Source organism: Lissotriton helveticus, chromosome 8 (assembly GCF_964261635.1).
Source record: "Lissotriton helveticus chromosome 8, aLisHel1.1, whole genome shotgun sequence".
Classification (NCBI taxonomy): Eukaryota; Metazoa; Chordata; class Amphibia; order Caudata; family Salamandridae; genus Lissotriton; species Lissotriton helveticus.
In genome coordinates, this window is record NC_136069.1 from 1,185,462,225 (window position 1) to 1,185,482,826 (window position 20,602).

The window sequence follows — 20,602 nt, forward strand, 5'->3', positions numbered from 1 at the left end:
AGTATTTCCTGATACTACCCCTCATGAGAAACACAGGATTCTAACAATCTGTTTACCAATGGGGATCGCACCGCACCTGGAGGACTGCGACACGTGGGGTACAGTCTTTGCTGCAATCTACACTAAAACACATGGTGTTCCTGCTATGGCGGTAATACCAGATGTCCTGAAACAGATTCAAAATGAATACAGGGCAGAGCCTGCTTTAAATCTAGGTATGAAATTACTGAAAGATTTCAAACAGGTCTCAACAATAATATTAGCTAATATTAAAGGTGAAGCAGCATCCGTGGCGATCCGCCAAAAGTTAAGAGAATTTGATGTAACTGAGCAACCACAAGAACTAGCCAGAATAATCGAAAAATCCTATGAAGAACTAGGTAGAGACAGTGTGGGTGGTAAACCAGTGAAGACCCAACTGACTGAAAGTCCTGAAAAGGTCTTTATTAAAAATACTCTCACTCTTCCTAAAATGAAGTGGGAGAACACTAAACAAACTACTAAAGAGAAGCGTTCTCAATCCAGAGGTAGGTCTCCTCAGAAGGAGCCCTCTGAAAGGAGGTATAACCTCAGGAATAGGGATAATTTGAGAAAACCTGATAGATATCAAGATACTGATACACATTCCTCTTGTACCTTTCAGACTTCCTCGCAGAAATCGGAAAGAAGAGGACGTCAGAACAAAAGGAAGGACGCGTGAAGTCCAAAGACGATCAACACGTTCCAAAAAATAAGAAAACCCAATTCACCAAAAAGAAGGTAGCAGGTCTAAAAATCAGACATGCCGAGGATCTTGAGGACACAACTCAACAACGGGGAGTGGGCTCAGACAATGTTGGACAGTGCAGCAGAAGTAACCGTAGCTCGGAAGATCTTGAAGGATCATCTGGAGACAGTGGACTTGAATGAGTCCATCCAAGTTGAAACTGCTGATACCAGGGTTAGTGTCCCACACAAGTTATATGAAATAACACTCCGGATGGAGGGGGGGTATAACAAGAAAAATAAGAGCACTCTTTTGGGAGAAGCTTTCTAAGGGTTATGACATTCTTCTAGCTGAACAAGACTGGCCACCTGAATTTGTCAGGGAGTGCTCACATGGCGAAGACATCATTATGCCAGCCTTCTCCAATCATATTCCAATTCATTTAAAATACACCTATGCCAGGAAATGGGCAGTAGCCCAGGCTCCAGCGTTATACAAAAATCGTGTAGGATGGGATGAGGATACTCCTCACCATGAAATCCAATTGAAAACTCAACCAACTGCGCAAAGGCAGTCTCGAGTTAAGCAAGAAGCTAAAAAACAAGTCAGGGAGATATTAGATTAACTTGAATACCAAGGGGTGATTGAAACATGCACCTAGTCAATGAACAATCCTTTGTTTCCTGTCTCCAAACCAGACAATACATATTGTCTAGTTTTGGATTACAGACATTTAAACTCCTGTTGCAAAACTTTTGCAGTACAAAATGCACACAGTGCAGCACTAATGAATAACATTGTGCATACAATGGGTTAATTCTCTTGCTGCAACTGACGTTGAATACATTTTTGACCCCTATTTAAAAACACAAGAATTTCTACAATACGAACAAGAATGTCCTCTGCCTACTGAGATTCTGCCTCTAGAACAGTACGAATGTATAATTTATACAGACGGGTCAGCACAACCCGCTATTGGGGGTAAACAAGCTTATAGTGATGCGTGCGCAATCGTTTAAAGTCGCTGGCGCGATAGTAAATTCCGACCTATGGTCACAAAAACGCAATCTCTCGGAGATTGTACAGCTCAGAGATCTGAACTAAAAACATTCAAGATGGCGCTTGAAAGTACTGATCGCGAATTCCCCACACTCATAGTGTGCGATTCCTAATATTGCGTTCAATCTTACAATGAATACTTGCAGAACTGGATTGAAAACTGCTTCAAAGATGCAGTATCATTATTAAAACAGGGATACTGGTGGCCGCGCATGAGGAAACCGACCTGAAACTATGTTTTGGAATGTGAAATCTGCCAAAAGATGAAAGTCTCTACAGTGAAACGTCCTGTGCAGATGCCCCTGTTAATTTCAGATAAACCGTTAGCTTGCGTTTACCTGGACCACTGCGCTCCCTTACAGAGGGATGGTAACTATAAATATATCATGATCGCAGTGGATTCGTGCTCAAGTTTCATTTGGATATGGCCTCCGCGCTCGGTTGACGCTCAAACTGTTATAAAAGATTTGCGAGTCTTTATCTGCCCATACTCAGTCCGCACGCAACATTCTGACAAGGGTCCTGCATTTAGCTCAAAAGCTTACAAGGAGGCCATTGCCAATTTGGGCGTTGCATTGCGGTATTCTAGTCCATTCCACCCTGAGGGAAATACGGTTGTGGAGAGAAAAAAACGGAACATAAAGCAATCTATAACAGCTAGGCTCTTAGGCTCGGGTGACGGGTGGGTCAAACATCTAATAAGTGTCTAACATAGTCTCAACAATCTGCGAAGGGGGAATCACTCCATATGAAATCCTTTTTGGAACTAGAATGATTGTCCAGGACCTTGATCATCACACTTCAGTGGTAGAACAAAAACCTTTTGATATCCAAGACCGTTTGACTGTTTTGCAGGACTTAAATGAAACAAGGAAAAGTCAAAGCAGCACATTGCAGAAGCCAACGACCACTAAAGGGAAACCACCCGTCCCAGCAAGGCCTGCCTGGATTCAAAAGATTGGGGATCTAGTCAGAGAAAAGATTGCAGACAAGAAGGAATTTGGGCCTTCTTACAGACAACCAGTACCTGTGCTAGCAATCCACGGTTCAAGAACAGTGTTACTGCCGCCCCTTGCTGGAAGAAAGGAGAACAGGTTTGTTTCCATATACCTGGTAATACCACATCATGTGGCCAATAATAAGTAGTAGGCCAAGTGGACTCCAAAGATGTAGCAGACGCCCTAATCTAGCTACGATCCAAGAGGTTCAAACTGAGACACTCATCACCTTTGAAGAATCTGCAGTGCGAAAAGAAGAACTATGCAACAAAGCCATGGAACTTGTACCTCTTGAGACCCAAATAACAGTTCGTCAAGAAACGCCGGTCTACAATGACATAGCATCTGAGTATACGAACATGACAAGTGATCAAGTGGAACCAGCGATTTCATCAAATCCCGGTGCAATCCCTACAATTGACAGAACTGCCTCTGGCTATTTCATTACCCTTGATACGTTTTCCGAGGATCCCAGGGAACCTGAAACTACCCCAGTAAAAAGAACTTTCAAAGAACAAGCAACAGAACTTTTTCATCAACTGGAAAAGACTTATCTGGTTTCACCATGGATGGAACTTTGGATTGAGTTGGGTGTATTTTTTCTTCTCCTTTGGTTGACTCTTGTATTTACCTTGAGAATGCTGATAAATGGAAGATATACTAAAAAGGACACACAGCAAGTAAGAACATCAACTTACTCCTCAAGCCACACAAATCATCTCATCGTGAAAAAAGAGACTTGTCATCAGTGAATATCACAGCTGTTCCTATACCTGGTGGTATAGCCTTGGACAGAACTGATTATGAAATCTTTGGTCCTGCAGAGCTGTTGAAGATTCCACACCAATTCAAGGTTTCCTTGAGTGAGTTTGTTTCATCTAGTACCTTTTCTGATGATTGGGACTTTGAGACTGTTAACTATATGATGTCAGACTTAGAAATGTCTGCAAAATTTACAAATCATGAATACTTAGCTGGTCCATCAGATTATGAACAAATATACTGTTATAATCACTATGGTCATCATTTCCTGCATAAATCTGCAAACCCTAGAAATGTATTAAAATATAACCAATGGGAACATTGTCCTTCGCCACCAAAGGGTAGCTCAAAAACATTTTATGACAAATTTCCATACTTTTCAGGTTTTAATGTTTCAAATCCAGAAACATTTTACTTTAGAAATGTTAATAAGACAGGAATGAAAAGTATGTTGACTACGCAAATTTATTCTGCAGCCTTTTATGCTCAGCTGTCAACATTAGGTTTTGACTTTTGGAAGGACAACATTGAGACAAAAACTGTCTGGGGCACAAAAGACTGGCAAGTGCAGGGATTAGAAGCTTTATTTAGAGCCTGCATCATCCCACAACAAATAATGTTTTTAAATGACACTGTTCAACAGACATCTTGTCTTGGGTTAGCCAAGATAAAATATTTAAACAAACCGTCCATACCTACACCTACACCCGATAGTAAAAATACTTCAGAGGGGGTGGTCGACGTAAATACTATTTTATTTAACAACAGAACAGATCCTGATTGGAAAAAAATTGTTAATCTGGCCCACAGACACAACTAACTGTCAAGATAGATACCTGAATAAGACATAAGGGTTCACATTCACTAGGCCAGATCCAAGACCTATCCAAAGACAACATCCAGGGATAGTAACATCATACAGTGTGGGAAAACTGTGCCTTCAGTGGCTACAAAAATCTTCACTAAAAGAAGTAAAAAAAACACTTATCTTTACTTAAAGATGGCGTTGATTTGAGGAACTTCTTACTAGGACCTACTAAACCACGTCGTAAAGGTTTTATATACGCCAGTATTTATGCCATTTATAATTAAGCATGCAAAACAACGCAAGCAGAGACTGCAGAACGAATACGAGAAATTGATCGTATTAATTTAGAGAAATCTCTCTGTAGTTGACAATGGGTTAACGACTCTGTCATCCAGAATATATTCTTTGCACAGAATAGTATCCTCTACCATAGACATAAAGGAACAGGACTTGGTCATGTTACAACATGGTCAGTCATAATTGCGTTCTATTATGCTATTGGGCTGGACGTTACAAAACCTTCGTTCTGGCTATGTGCCTTGGCGTCTAATCAACACCACGTCATTGTTTTCTGAATTTAACCTTACAGATAAACAAATCACTTTGGCACAAAGGGGAGCAGACTATACGGTGCTGAGCATTGAAAAACTGGAAAGATTACCACTAACTGTTTCTGAGAAACCAGCAACAGAATGGATAATACACGGTACAATCACTCTGCCAGTTACAATTTTCCATTTTCAGTATTGCTTAAAACATATACCAGCAGGCGTATATGAAAGGTTGGGTAAAGAATACATCAAGACATCCTGGAATTTACCTTATACACACAGATGTTGGAGTGGGGGGAAAGAAGTGTTTCTTAGTGGTACAAATTGCGAAAATGCACTAAGCGGTTCTCTCCTATGTCAGGGTATTAATTTACATGGGGCCTGCGATGGTTCTTCGAACAACTTATCCTGCCACCTGCAAGGTTCTCCAGCTGCAGTGATTTATCCAATTTTTAGGCAGCTTTCTAATGGAAGTTACGTTATGTTGAATGATCATAGCTGCTGTGGCATGTTGCCAGGAACCCCCTATCTCGTAACTGTGTCAATCAATCAATCAATCATTTCATTTGTAAAGGGCGCTACATACATGCGAGGGTCTCAAGACGCTGGGGGGGGGGCTGCTACTGATCGAAAAGCCAGGTCTTGAGAAGTCTTCTGAAGGCCAGCAGGTCCTGGATCTGTCGTAGGCCGGTAGGGAGAGTGTTCCAGGTCTTAGCGGCGAGGTAGGAGAAGGATCTGCCGCCGGTGGTGGTTTTCCGGATGCGTGGAACTGTGGCGAGGGCGAGGTTGGCAGAGCGGAGGCTGCGGGTGGTGGTGTAGAAGCTGAGTGGGTCGTTGAAGTATGCTGGTCCGGCGTTGTGTAGGGCTTTGTGTGTGTGGATGAGGAGTTTGAAGGTGATCCTGTTGTTGACGGGGAGCCTCTCAGGTGGGGTGTGATATGGCTGCGTCGGGGGACGTCGAGGATCAGTCGTGCCAAGGCGTTCTGGAAGCGCTGCAGCCGTCTCAGGAGCTTGGTTGTTGTTCCTGCGTAGAGGGCGTTCCCGTAGTCCAGTCCACTGGTGACGAGGGCCTGGGTGACGGTTTTTCTCGTTTCGGAGAGGATCCATTTGAAGATCCTGCGGAGCCTTCGGAGGGTGTTGAAGCAGGAAGCGGAGACGGCGTTGACCTGCTTGGTCATGGAGAGGGCGGAGTCGAGGATGACCCCCAGGTAGCGTGCGTGGTTGGTGGGTTCTGGGGCTGTTCCTAGTGATGTTGGCCACTAGGAGTCGCCCCAGGCTGAGGATGAGGACCTCCGTCTTGTCTGAGTTCAGCTTCATCCTGCTGTCTTTCATCCATTCGGTGACTGCCTTCATTTCTCTGGGAGGTTGGCTTTGGCGGTGTGGGGGTCTTCCGTGAGGGATATGATCAGCTGGGTGTCGTCGGCTTAGGAGATGATGTTTAGGCTATGTTGTCGTGCGAAGTGGGCGAGTGGTGCCATGTAGATATTAAACAGCGTAGGGCTGAGGGAATATCCCTGTGGAACGCCGCAGATGATCTTGGTGGTCTTGGCACGGAAGGGTGGGAGGCGGACGCTCTGGGTTCTGCCGGAGAGGAAGGATGTGGTCCAGGCCAGGGCCTTCTCTTGGATTCCGGCATCGTGGAGGGGTGCTGTTAGGGTGCGGTGGCAGACCGTGTCGAAGGCTGCTGATAGGTCCAGAAGGATGAGGGCAGCTGTTTCTCCTTTGTCCATAAGGATCCTGATGTCGTCGGTGGCGGCGATGAGGGCAGTCTCGGTGCTGTGGTTGCTGCGAAAGCCGGACTGGGATGGATCCAGGATGTTGTTGTCTTCGAGGTAGCGGGTCAGCTGTCTGTTGACGATCTTCTCCATGACTTTCACCGGGAAAGGGAGCAGGGAGATGGGCCGGAAGTTCTTGGGTTTCTTCAGTAGGGCGTTGATCTCGGCATGCTTCCAGCTCTCTGGGAAGGTTGCTGTCTCGAAGGAGGTGTTGATTGTTTTCCGGAGATGGGGTGCGATGGTTGTGCTGGCTTTGTTGAAAACGTGGTGAAGGCATGGGTCGGATGGGGATCCAGAGTGGATGGAGTTCATGGTCTTGATTGTGTCTTCGTCGCAGACATTGGACCAGGTGGCCAGGCGCCTGGTGCGGGTGGTGGTCGCAGGGGTGGTGGTCTCGGCGGTGGATGTGGGGGTGGCGGTGTTGAAGCTGTCGTGGATTACTGTGATCTTGCGGTGAAAGAAGGTGACCAGTGAGTTGCACAGGTCTTGTGATGGTGGGATGTCGTTGGTGTTGGAGAGTTCTTTCACGATAATGAAGAGTTGTTGTGTGCGTTGCTGTCTAGGCGTTCCTTGAAGGCGGTCCTCTTGGCGGTCCTGACGAGTTGGTGGTGTCTGCGGGTGGCGTTCTTGTGGGCTGAGTAGCTGTCTGGTGTTCGGTCGCGGAGCCAGCTCTTCTTTAGCTTCCGACAGGTGCGCTTGCAGGTCCGGAGGTCTTCGGTGTGTCAGCCAGGGTCACTTGCTGTATGCAAGTATTGTTTCCTAAAACTAAGACAGACGGGGAGTCGCCATTATGGCCTTCAATGAACATCTCTTCTATACGAATTGATACTTTAAGCAGAATGAAAGCCATTCTTTTACAAAAAACTGTGCCACTGACCTCGGCCAAAGAGACGTATGATCTGCAAGTTGCAAGGACTTCTGAACAGATACATGCCCTTTTATCAACAAACTGCCCTATACATTTCTCAGAAATGTTAGGTCGTATCTTAAACATGTCTGATACGAGTGGTATTGTACATATATTTAAGACCGTTTTTTCGGGACTGTTAGCACCTTTTCAAGCAGTCCTAGGCATATTTCCAAGCTTCGTGCACTCTGTGTTTGGCAGACTGCCTCTCATTTTGGGACTCGGAGCAGGGATACTATTTTTGCTACTTCTGCTCCGATATGGCGAGCCAAGTCATCATCGACACCCAGATCACCTTGGAGAACACCCTCCTGGCAATGAAATGTCGTGAGTGCTTGATACAAATACTGGGATTGATTAGTTTGAGATTTGAATACCACGTGGTTTCTATCATTTCGTCCAATCTGGGAAGATTGCATCTTACCTGTTCTACGATGCCTGCTATGTGGGGAAGAATGCGTGCTAGACATCTATCTGACACTCCCATCAGTCCGGCCAACGGAAGTTGATACTTTGCTTGGACCAGTAACGGCTCATGCACTGTGTTGTCCCCAGCAGCTACCAATCCTGATGACGGCATTCGTTGAGATCTCACAGACGCAAAATGCAGACGGTGAGATACGTGGAGCGACAGGTTCACAGGTACCATCTACTTCGAACATTGCTAATGCGACTGGCACTGACGGCGATGCTTCTCATCTATGTGCAGTTGATCTGCTTAACAAGGTAGTCCAACTTTCACCTACAGTAGTAGACAAATTCTTTACCAGCTTAGAAGATTTGATTTTTTTCTCCAAACAATGAGACTGACTTTTAAAGTTAGCACACAGTGTTCTCTGAATTCGACCTTCACTTTTCAAAACAAACTTCTAACTTTGGAACTTTTTTCTCTATGATCAGACTTTTCTCCAAATTTGTATTTTTCTTATTTTGGCACAAAGTAATCTGCTTAAAGTAGAATTATTCCTAGAGAACAAGAAATCTTTTAATACTTCCAAGTGACAATATTTGACCTTGTCCACATTCAAACAGTTTATATATTCTGCTATGGAATGGTCTCGACTTTTTTTCTTCAGTAATTAAGAGCGATTTCATAAATGTATTATGATTCATTCGGATAGCTGTTTTTCAAATGTCATCTATATGCTTTGAATGAAACCTTGCTTTTAAATGCGTACAGCACAAATACTCTTTTTTGTGTACAACCAATACCAATGCATTTCTATTTATTTTGCGTGGGGTTTTTAAAACATCATGTTTAGATATGTTTTAATGTGTTTAGAACTTATTAATGTCGTACATAATAAAGTGGAGTGGGTGTTGTGTTACATTTTAGGCTCCGAGTGAATTTTCCCTGATTCATGCCCTTATATAGGCATCGAAATCAAGCCCTTATTTAGACATAGCCCATGCAGACCAAATACAGGCATGGCTACTTACACCCGTACCAAACGTCACAACGATTTCTTGGAAAATCGGCTTAAGCAGTTAGGGAACTTCCCCTTGCTTGAATATTGATGTGTCCAAGAACCCATGTACTTTGCAAAGAACGACTATTCCCTAGAGGTTTTTTCCTGACGTTATTATGCCCGACTTAACGTCAAACTATGGCATTCCTGGACACCTTCAAGGTATAAATATACCTTCACTTGCTCTAGCAAGACGCGGTGGTTCGGAGCAGTTTGACTATCTACTTGCCCGACGCAGCTCGCTACAGCAAGTGCCGAAGGAAGCCGACCCTCCAGCTGACGCACTGATCGAGAGGCTGAGTTTCTCCTGCCGAGAATCCAGCTCCAGTGTTTTCAAGCTTCCCTTGCGGGGTGTTGGGAAATCGAGTCCCGCGACAGAGATACCAGACCGCCTTCATTCTAAACTAAGGTATGGAGCTGATTAGAACCTAAGAGAAATCTTGGATAGATTCTTGGCAAAAACGACTAAACCTATGCTACCCAATACTTACTTCTTCCCGCGTACTAGACTTAGGTTAGGTACATTGGGGTAGGCGTATTTTAGAAGCATCAGTTAAGTATTTTTAGTCCGTGTTATTTATGTATGTATTTTTATATGGCTCAGAAACCATACCAGGCTTTTACAGTATTATTTTATAATATTGTTGTCGCTGTACGCATTATACTTCGCAGTCTGCTTAACAATTGTAGCAGTTCACTTCTCGCATGAGAAAGAAGACTGTTCAATAAAACCTTTTATTGAAAACGCCCGTCTCTCGATTTCTCTACAAACTCTGTTGAAACGAAGCATGCGCGATTGACTGAGTGAAATATTTATCTATTGTTTCCGTGACTAGAGATATATTTCTTATTCTTGGGAAACAAAGTTGTCATGTTTATGCGGTTGTCAGAAACTAATCCCTTCTTGTGACTTCGAGAAAGTTTCTAGTGACCTCTGAGCTAGCTGGCACTCACAATTAAGTTTAATATATTCGATAGAGACCTAGTCGACCTTAGTCCTACGTCTAATCTAAAGGATATATTATTCCAATGCGCAGAGCCTATTGGGAATATAGGAACTACACTAATTAATTAATTAATTAATTAATTGTGGGTTTATATAGCGCTAGGAATCGACTCCCGGAGGAGTATCTCCACGCTTCGACCGCTGGGGAACCCGTCCTGGCTCACCCTGAGAGATGGTACCTGATGGGTATCTCTAAGGTGCGACCAAGCATCCCCGGCGGTCTGGAGGGCCGTTGTGAGGATGAGGCAAGCTGATGCCCAGAGTTGCCGAGTGTGGTTTCTGACTAGAGTAGGCACCGAGGCGAGAATTATCGAGTCCGCTGACCCTGGTCCACGACCCTGCCGCATCGGGAATCGAACCCTGGTCCCGGGCCGTTGTCTGCTTACGGGTCTGCCGCCTCTAACCAGTGAGCCACACTTCTCCACCTCCAGCAGGTGAATGGGATTGGAGGTACTAATAGCCCAGGGATTAAATATTTTAAATCCAATATAATCTAATTGTGTATATTTTCTACCTCTGTGATATTACAATTACTAACTAGAGAATAGTATGGGGTTTAGAGAACTTATGTGGGCCCTTTAGAAGAGATCAGCCCTTAGTTTCCAAACTTTTTCATTTGGAGACTGATCTTTGAAGCAGGGGCACTATAGCAATTCCTTCTAGGTTTGAGCGAAGGGGTCAGTTATACCTTCCCTCTATTCTCAGCTATGCCAGCACTTCTGAATCATACTAGCAAAAAAGCAAATATCATCATTTGTGATAATAGGTCATTGGTAGATTCCAATTATTTTCAGAACTTTCCTGGAATTTTCCAGTTTTTCTCCATCGGGATGAATACATACTAATGAATCCTCTGAGTCAAAAAAAATATGTATTTTAGCTTCTGCTTCATCTGTCAGTGGGGAGGATTTTAGACAGTCCAGCCCAAGAGTCTTTGGCACCACTTACTAATAATAGTTGGAGATCTGAAGGGGATAGTTTTAAAAAAATATATCTTTTTTATTGAGTTTACATTTTAATTTCGACTGATAGACATGTGCGTTTCGTCAGGCCTGTTGTCATCAACAATCTTTAAGTATTCATCTTGTAAAAAAGAAAAATATCATTCTATCCATGTGTTTTGGTTCGTTACTGATATTCAAGGCTCAACACAAGTCTGTCAAAGATGAGGGTTTGTTCGTCATGGCAATTGCTATATATCAGAATCTAATAACCGATCATGTATAAAACATTTACTCATAAAACTTAATAACAAGAGCGACCAGTAGAGCCAGGCAGGCTATGCGTGTAATGGTCTAATTATTCTGATGACAGGCAGGTCATACATACATTCAGCGTAAGTTAATAGTTTCGTAGGGGCTAGGTAGGGATCACAGGAAGGAGTTGTGGGTTTTCGTCCCTAGCTAGGTCTCAGATGGAGGTTGCTTTTATTCATGGCAGTGTTGTGGCTTGTAGGGTTTCAGGAGATCTGAAGGGGATAATTGGGCTAATTGGTGTATGAAACAGTATTTTATAGTTCAATTGCAGTGGATCTGGTATATGTCCTAAATATTATTTGCAACTGTCAGGTGAAGGAAAATCCAGCAGAACCATCATTATGATGATATTGGCAATCTCAAAGGTCCCATTTGCTGAAAGGCTACTAGTTGGAGAACAAGTTCAGGGCTGATTAGTGATTCTTACGTTAAGCCTAGTTTTTAGTTGATACAAGCCTGTGTACTGCAGAGCCTAAAGTCAAGAAAGAAAGTGTACATGGCCCTTCAGTCTTGTGTGAAGTATTCAAAGTTGTTGATTTTCACCAAGGAAATCTTTTTTTATGGTGTTTTACTTTGGCATGATGTATCAGATGGATAATGCGGCAGTCTGGAATACACACTGTTAGTGAGAAAAACACTTGGGCTCGTGGACAGTGGTGATGACTTCAGTGCTAGCAAGATTGAAGGTAATTATCAAGGCCACAAATTTGTCTCCAAATTTTGATGGCTACTTTTACATGCAGTTTCCACTTCTTAAAAATCCTCCTGGGCATCAGACTGGATATGTAATTTTTTCAGCAGCTCCTCTTCGTAGCTAGGTGGTTTTGTGTGACTCCAGGCTCAGCTCGAGACCCTCTTCTGGATATGCACTCACTGAGAAATATAAGACCCTATCCAGCTTGCTGATGTCACTTCCTGTCCTTTTAGCACACCAGAGGCAGAAATGAAACTAGCACAATAGACTGAATAATGGCGTTATACCCCAACAGATCTTCCATTTGACCTTATCAGCAAAATCTTCAAGAATATTATTCAAAATATGGAAGTAGGCAGTGAGGACTCTGACAGTATCCATCTTAAAGTTCACTACCGTAGGCAGGTACCCTCTTCTGATGAAATCTTTTACCTGCAAATTTTTATTTGGTATCAAAGCAGTAGCTCCATGGATGGACTGAGGAGTTGATCATACCAAAAAGTCTTGCAGAATGCACCTGACAAAATGACCGTTCATGCAGACTTAAGAGTTGAGGCAATATTGCCTGGTAAAAGTGTGCACCAAAAACCACATCATAGCCTGACAGATGTTCCGAACAAGAAACACGCTTGGCCATGGTGGAATGCACTCTGCTGCCTGCACTGGGCATTTTATTAGCAATGGAATAGCACAACATGATGCGTAGGACAATTTATTCGTCCTCTGAACCACATTACCATTTCTGGCACCTGCAAAATCGAGAAACATCTGGTCATTCACATGATGGTTCCAAGTTCTGTAAGGGTAAAAGCCAACTGCCCGATGAGGCTCTGACTGATGCAATCTTTTTTCCTTCTTCATAAAGTTTGGCGGAAGAAAGAACAGTGGCAGTGCAATCAACTGTCCCGTATGAAACACAGAAACCATCAAGGGTATGGAGTAAGCCCTCATCCGAGGTAGAAATGAGTCCACAAAGATCATATAAAGTATTAATGCAAAACAGATGAGCCAAGACACAAACAAGCATCAGAATGAGGCTTGAAGCAGAAATGTGTGATTTAAGTTGCTATGAAAGAAGTCCACTAAATGTGGGCGCAAAGAATGAGAGCTTATGTGAAGCAACCGTGATACTTATATTCAGCCTTGAAATAATGATTGTGCCAACACGTCGCATGGTTAAAGAAATGTGAAACTAGAAAATGTCCCTTGGGTTGTGGGAATGTAGGGCTAGGTATACTCATAACTTGAACAGGACATTATTTCACAATTCTTGCCAGTCCCTGTGCCCCAACTGATCTGGAGCACGGGTTCCTGTGGCTCCATTATTCAACTGCCAGCATTGCCGTCCTGCACTTCAACTGAAGACACCAAGTTCCCGCAAAGTCTGCAGCACCGGTTCCCCCATGATAAGCTTGAATTGGTCACGCTGCCCGAATGCCGATTCACACAGCAGATGGCAGATATTCTAAACCACAATAAGGCTTCCTGAAATATTGATCTCATAAGTTTTCGCTTGTCTTCCTATACCCTATGATTGGCCATTCCCTCAGGATTACGGTAACTGGAACCAGGCTCCCTAGGACTTGAGAGCTGCTGCTGCGGTCCTCTCCTCATGCCGGCTGGCAATTGAAGAACATTTTGCAATTAAGTGATCATACTCAATAGCACTCACCGAGAGGAGGACAATTTGTTTTTGTCCACAATGACACTAATTGACATCCCTTGCGCGTTCCTGCTAAGTCTTGAAGGATCGCCTTCCCCTCATACCAGATACTGGGCGCTCTTATGATGACCGTCTGTTAAACAAAGTTGAAACACCATCGACAACAGACCTACATAGACCCCTCACATATTGCTGTAAAATTTTTGTAGAAAAAAAGTTGTATGTCTTTTTTAATTGTGATGCACTTTGTTTTTATCTCTTCACTCCTCGCTGCACCTTTCTTCACCGCAAGCATGAGCACTGGATCTTTTCTACAAAAACAAGCGTATATTTAATTTGAAATTTGTAATGAATTAATTAATTGCAAAAAACCCTGCCTTTACTGTATACCTTGGTATTGTATAAGTATATATACCCTCTGTCTTGTACTACGAGAAGCAAGTTCTTCTCTTTTTTTCTCAGCACGGAGATAAAAATCCTAGTAAATCATTGTTTACCTAACACATTGATGCCTGCAGGGGGCATATTCTTAGCAATTAAATAGCACAACATGATGCATAGGACAATTCCTTCTTTCCCAGAGCCACCTTACCCTTTCTGGCATCTCCAAAATCAACAAACATCTGCACATTAACATTATGGTCCCAAGTTCTGTAAGGGTAAAAGCAGAGAGCCCGATGAGGCTTGAAGTAATGCAATCTCTCTTCCTTCTTCATAAAATGTGGAGGAAGACAGAACACTGGCAGAGCAATCGAATGTCCTGTATGAAACACAGAAACCATCTATGGTTGGAGGAAGCCCTCATCTGAGGTAGAGAATTGTCCATAGAGATAATATCAGGTATTACTGCAAAACAGATGAGCCAAGACACAAACAAAAATCGGAATGAGGCTTGAGGTAGAAATGTGTGATTTTAATTTGCTATGAAAGAAATTTGCTAAATGTGGGCTCAGAGAATGAGAGCTTCTGGGAAGAAACTTTTAGACTTATATTGGGCTTTAAAATAGTGATCGTGGCAAGAGGTCACATGGTTAAAGAAATGTGAAACTGGAAAACGTCCCTGGAGTTGTGGGAATTTAGAGCCAGGTATAAAACTCTAATTGCAATTTGCGACCCATGCTTTTTGCAAGAAGTAAGGAATTTTACAAACTGAACTGTTTACCAATAGGTTATTTCTTAAAATTCTGTTTCAGAGTGGTTTGCACTCTGACCTACTGTATCAGTGTGAATCAGGTCGGCCACAAAGTGTGATATCACACGGATGTGGCTTGCTAAAGTCAGCCACCCTACACTAGACCGATACCCACTCCCAAACAAACTTTTTTTATAGATTCATAAAAAGAAAGAGGTACTAAGTGGGTGCCTGTCTTTAGCAAATGCATTACGACCCTAACTCTGGAGCCAAAGAGGTCAGATTACGGTCACAATGCATTAATACACGCTATACTGATTTGGTATCTGGATGTGACCTCCACACCACATCCATTCCAAATCCCAAAGCGGTATGGGGTTGCAGTCCTATTTCAGCAGTTGGTAAAAGTTACTGACTTCTACAATGGGATTGTTACATTAAAAAAAAATATTTTAACGGTCCCAAATACCAAATAGGAGTGTTTGAAACTATTAAAATGATTTGTATATATGGCCGTTAATGTTTTTGATAAGACTGGTGTCAGTAGTAAAGATTTATAGAAAGCATAATCCTTGAGAATCTTAAATTCCCCTTTAGAATAGCTTGAAAAAGGATCATTAATGTTACTTCACTTTCCTTTAACTGTAACATGGGCTTAAAACATAATGTGTAATTTAATTCTGGTCAAACCATTTTTGTATGTATTCTTTATTTTGCAAAGAGAATGATGCTGCAGTGACTCATCCAAACTGCACCTTATCATTGTTTTAACAGTTGCAGTGCAAATTTGAACACCTCAAGACACTTCATCAAAATGAAAGACTCAAGTTGGAAGAAAAAAGGAAGCAGTTGGAAGATGAGATGATTTTATTCAATAAAAAGAAGATGGCAAATGAATTACTACAGTCCCCAAGTTCTGGAGGGTCCTTCAATACTAGCTTAAAAAAGGATCGTAAAAAGTAAGTCCACAATAGAGTGGTATTCCTATTTCGCTTTTAATGCCCACAAGCCATCTAATCTTAGTCACATATTTGTCTGTTCAGAATCTGGCCTTTGTATCTTTCTGCCCCCTCCACTTCCCTTCTTCCCACCTAGTCCTTACCTTATGCACATTCAAGGGCTTCCTTGTTGCACAACAAGCATGGCTAAGGTAGAAGTAATAAAGAAGTGAAATGTAAGTTGAGTTGGAAACATTTCATTCATTCAAGCCCTTTCTATACAGCAGTAGTATTGTCATTAGTAAACATAACATGTTTGTAAAAAGCAATTGTTAAGAATCTTTCGCACTGTCTTAGTACTGAAAATTGTTAGATGTTCTCTAAAAATAATGCCAGTGGTACAACAGCAAACAATAGACGTACTTACCATTGCACGCACCGTCCTGGCATATGTGGGCATGGAGAACACTCTAAGTTAATATGGCGATTGTCACTACAGCTATGAATGTCAGAAGTTCTTATATAGCGCAGCTTATCACTGCGAGGTCTGAAGGCGCTTGCAGCATAAGAAAAATGAAGAGTTTCTGATGGATACATCTGCCAGTGGATTCCTCACCTTGTGAATATTCCCCTACGTCAGCAACATTCGGAAATTATTTTGTAGCTCATCACGCCAACGTGGACGACGTCACAGAAGCACGGCATCGCGTGCGGCTCCGCTGACGTGACTGACTCCATAATAGGACTACGTCGGCGTGATGACATCAGTTCCCTTATTTCCGCGTCGTTGACGCTAACAGTTTTTCTAGGGATCTTCAGTAGCTCGTTTGTTACTCTGTTATTGTTGGTTGTTTCCAGTGATTTCTTGTTTCCTGTCGAAATGTCTTCGAAGAAATCTGGGTTCAAGCCCTGTGGGGAGTGCGGAAAGGTAATGTCCATAATGGATCCACACGAGGACTGTGTATGGTGCCTTTCTTCTGGCCATGACATCCAAGGGTGTCCCTGTTGTAAGAAGATGAACCCCTAAACGCTGTGAGAAAGAGAGGCAAATCTTCTTATAGCGAAGATAAAAGGCAAGAAAAATAGGAAGAGTTTGAAGTCCCACTCGAGGCGGTCGAAGTCGCGTTCAAGGTCGGCTTTGAGGTCGTCTTCAGGGCATGCTTCTCGATCCAAGAAGAAGCATAAGAAGAGGAAGCATGGATCTCGGCATCATTCTGAGAGAGAGTCGGATTCGAAGTCGAAGTCTCCCTGTCAACATCGGAAGGATTGTGTCTCCTTCACCTGTTGTACTGGGTCCTGAAGGTGAGCCCTCTCCTGTAGAGTCTCCGGAGCAGGCTCCGGCTTCGAATCCCTCCCTGACGCCACCACACTCTCCACCTCGAGAGGAGGAAGAGGCGCCGTTGCCTGAAGGGTCTGTGACTCCGGTGCATCATCCTGCGGATCCTGTTGACCCGATTCCTGTACCTCGACAGGATCAGCCTATGGGTCCCTACCCTCCATTTTCAGACACGGGACAAAACCCGACGCATTATTTAAATGCAATGTATGGGGTCTTTTCAAGAGCCATGTAGCCCTCTGGAGCACCGGCTGGTCCTATGGGTCCGATGGCCTTTAATCTGGGCGTCCCTCAGACATCTGCACCGGCGCCAACTCCGTCTTGGCATTTCTCGGCGCCGAGGTCATCAACGCCGATTCCATCTTCACCAACTCCGGTCTCGACTCGACCTCGTAAGCTCAAGTCTGATCGTCCGGCTCCGAGCACGACTCCGGCTCCGTCGGAGTCGGTTGTGGCTCCATTTACTCCGATCCTGAAGATGAGGTCTAGGCGGGAGGCTCAAAGGCTGCTGGAGGAGCGAAGGTATCGAGCAGAGGAGATGGAGGAGGGAGAACTGCAAGAGTCTGATGATTTGTTTGACCTTAAAGAAGCTAGTGGTTTGGAGTTATCTCTGGAGTGGGAGCTTTCCTCGGCTCCTGATGTCCCTTCAAAGGATGTAGCACCATATCACATGGTCATTAGAAAGGCAGCTGAACTCTTAGATTTGAATCTGCCCACTGCAGAGTTTAAATCAAACATTTTAACGGAGGTACTCCACTCTCCCTCTTCAGTGGTGGAGCCGATGTTACCTTTTAATGAGGCAATTACTGCACCTGTTTTAGAATTGTGGCGTAAGCCCTTTTCGTCACCTGCAGTATCAAGGGCTGTTGCAAGGAGATATAGAGTAGCTCCTGGAGATCCGGACTTCTTGTCTTCGCATCTGTCTCCTGAGAGTTTGGTAGTTCAGGCAGCCTGCTCCAAAAAATCAACAGGTTATTTTCCTCAGGTGCCTAGAGACAAAGAGTCTAAGAGTCTAGACCAATCGGCGAAGAAGGTTTTCTCTTCGGCTAGCATGGCCCTCAAATCTACAAATGCCACGTGCCTTTTAGGACGTTATATTAAGGCCCTGGATTCTGCGAAGCAGCTAGTTCCAAAGATACCTGAAGAGGACAGACAGAAGTTCAATTAGGTTCTTGCGGATACACAAGCTGCTGCTCGTCAGGTGATCCAGAGCGGTTTGGATACGGCTGACTCTGTGGCAAGGGTCATGGGATCGTCTGTTGCCACCAGAAGGGCTGTTTGGTTGAAACCATCAGAATTTTCTCCTGATGTGCAGGCTACTTTGATTGATCTTCCATTTGATGGTTCGGGCCTATTTGGGATGAAGGCGGATGCTGCCTTGGAAAGGTTCAAGGACAGTAAGGCGACGGCTAGGTCTTTAGGCCTTCAGACCAGAGGTTCGTCAAGTAAGAGATACAGAGGGTTCGGAAGATCTTCCTTTCGCTTGTACAAGCAACCACAGCAGCAGCAGCAGAATTTTCTGTACAAATCGTGCAGGGGTAGAAACAGGGGCCGTCCTCGAGGTCGTCAAGCCTCCTCCTCTTCCTCTTCCTCTTCCTCTTCCCAAATCCCTCCTACCACAGCAAAGCAGCCCTAGATCCGTCGTTCTGGATCATGCTGGTCCTGTGGGGGGTCGGCGTACACATTTTTTACAAGATTGGGAATCGGTCACATCAGACCTTTGGGTTCTCAATCTTGTAGAGAATGGGTATGCTCTTCCTTTTCGGGAATTTCCCCCAAATTACCCTCCTTGTCAAGGGTTTTGCATGGAGGACCACCTGCTTCTCCTACAGGAGGAAGTCCTGGCTTTACTGAGAAAAGGTGCGATAGAGGTGGTTCCGGAGCAGGAAAGGGGTCAGGGGTGCTACTCCCGGTATTTCCTGATACCCAAGAACGATGGCAGGCTTCGTCCAATCCTGGACCTCAGGATCTTGAACCTCTTTCTGAAACAGAAGTTCAATATGCTCACCCTTGCACAGGTTTTTCAAGCGCTGCTGGAAGAGGACTGGATGGTGTCGATCGACTTGCAGGATGCGTATTTTCACATTCCCATCCTGAAGTCGCACAGGAAGTATCTCCGTTTCACGGTGGGATCGCAACATTACCAGTTTGCGGTCCTTCCGTTTGGTCTTACTACTGCACCTCGAGTCTTCACCAAGGTGATGGCTGTGGTGGCAGCACATCTCAGAAGGTCGGGGATACCAGTATTCCCTTATCTGGACGATTCGCTGATCAAAGCTGAGTCGCCAGAGAAGGTGCTCCATCATCTGCAAGTCACAACTCAGTTGTTGTATAGATTGGGCTTTTCGATAAATGTACCCAAATGTCACCTGGTGCCCTCCCAGCGCAACCTGTTCATAGGTGCTGTACTGGATACCACTGTGTGTCGGGCATTCCCTCCTCCACAAACAATTCTCGACAAACAGGAAATGATTCCTTTATTTTACGATGGAGCGTTCCTTCCAGTCCTGAAGGTCCTTTGTCTGCTCGGTCTAATGGCTTCCTGCATTCTGTTGGCCAACTATGCACGCAGGCACATGAGGGCATTCCAGTGGTGCCTCCACAGGCCGTGGTATCAACACAACGGAGCTCTCAGGGAGTCAGTCAGGATCTCCGGGGAAGCTGCGGCAGATCTGTCTTGGTGGAGTGTGGAGGGCAATCTGTCTCAAGGAAAGCCCTTTCAACTGCCTCCATCGGTGGCCATGGTGATAACGGATGCATCCACCCTAGGGTGGGGTGCTTATCTGGGGAATCTGGAGATCAAGGTTCTTAGGTCTCCAGAGGAAAGGTTGCTTCACATCAACCTTCTAGAGTTACAGGCGATACGTTTGGCACTCAAGGCATTCCTCCCTTCCCTTCACGGTCCGTCGGTTCACGTCCTAACGGACAACACGACCGCGATGTGGTATGTCAACAAACAGGGAGGTGTGGGGTCGCAATGTCTTTGCAGAGAGGCACTGCGTCTCTGGTCCTGGGTTCAGGACCATCAGATTTGTCTGATGGCAAATCATCTAGCCGGAGTTCTGGCCATAGTTTGGGGGATGCGTTTCAGTTGAGTTGGGACTTACTCCTTTAATCGTTTCCTCCCATACCGTTGATTCCTCGGGTTCTGAGGAAGATATGCCAAGACTGGGCCCATGTTATATTGATTGCCCCGGATTTGCCAAGAAGGGTGTGGTACACAGATCTTCTCCACCTATCCTCGTGCCCTCTGCTCCGTCTCCCTCTCAGAGCAGACCTCCTCTCGCAGTCGCAGGGGCAGGTTCTACACCCCCACCTCCAGACCTTACACCTTCATGCCTGGAGATTGAACGGGGCAACCTGAATTCTCTTTCTCTCCCATCTGACGTGGTGGATGTCATTTTATCAGCCAGGCGACATTCCACCAAGTCTTTCTATTCTTATAGGTGGTCCAAGTTTGTTTCATGGTGTGGAGAGAAGTCAATTGACCCTTTGAAGGCTCGCTTATCCGACATTCTTCTGTTTGCACTCTCTTTGGCTCAG

The 20,602-nt window shown here is 44.4% G+C and overlaps 1 protein-coding gene across 2 annotated transcripts in view; it reads left to right on the plus strand.

Annotated features, from left to right (window-relative positions):
- SEPTIN10 (septin 10) overlaps nucleotides 1–20,602 on the plus strand; it is a 379,629-nt gene that overhangs the window by 344,449 nt on the left and 14,578 nt on the right. For both annotated transcript variants that reach the window (XM_078658118.1, XM_078658119.1), the window contains one exon: nucleotides 15,560–15,744. In XM_078658118.1, the coding sequence (XP_078514244.1) occupies nucleotides 15,560–15,744 (185 nt within the window). The remainder of the gene's footprint in view (nucleotides 1–15,559; nucleotides 15,745–20,602) is intronic.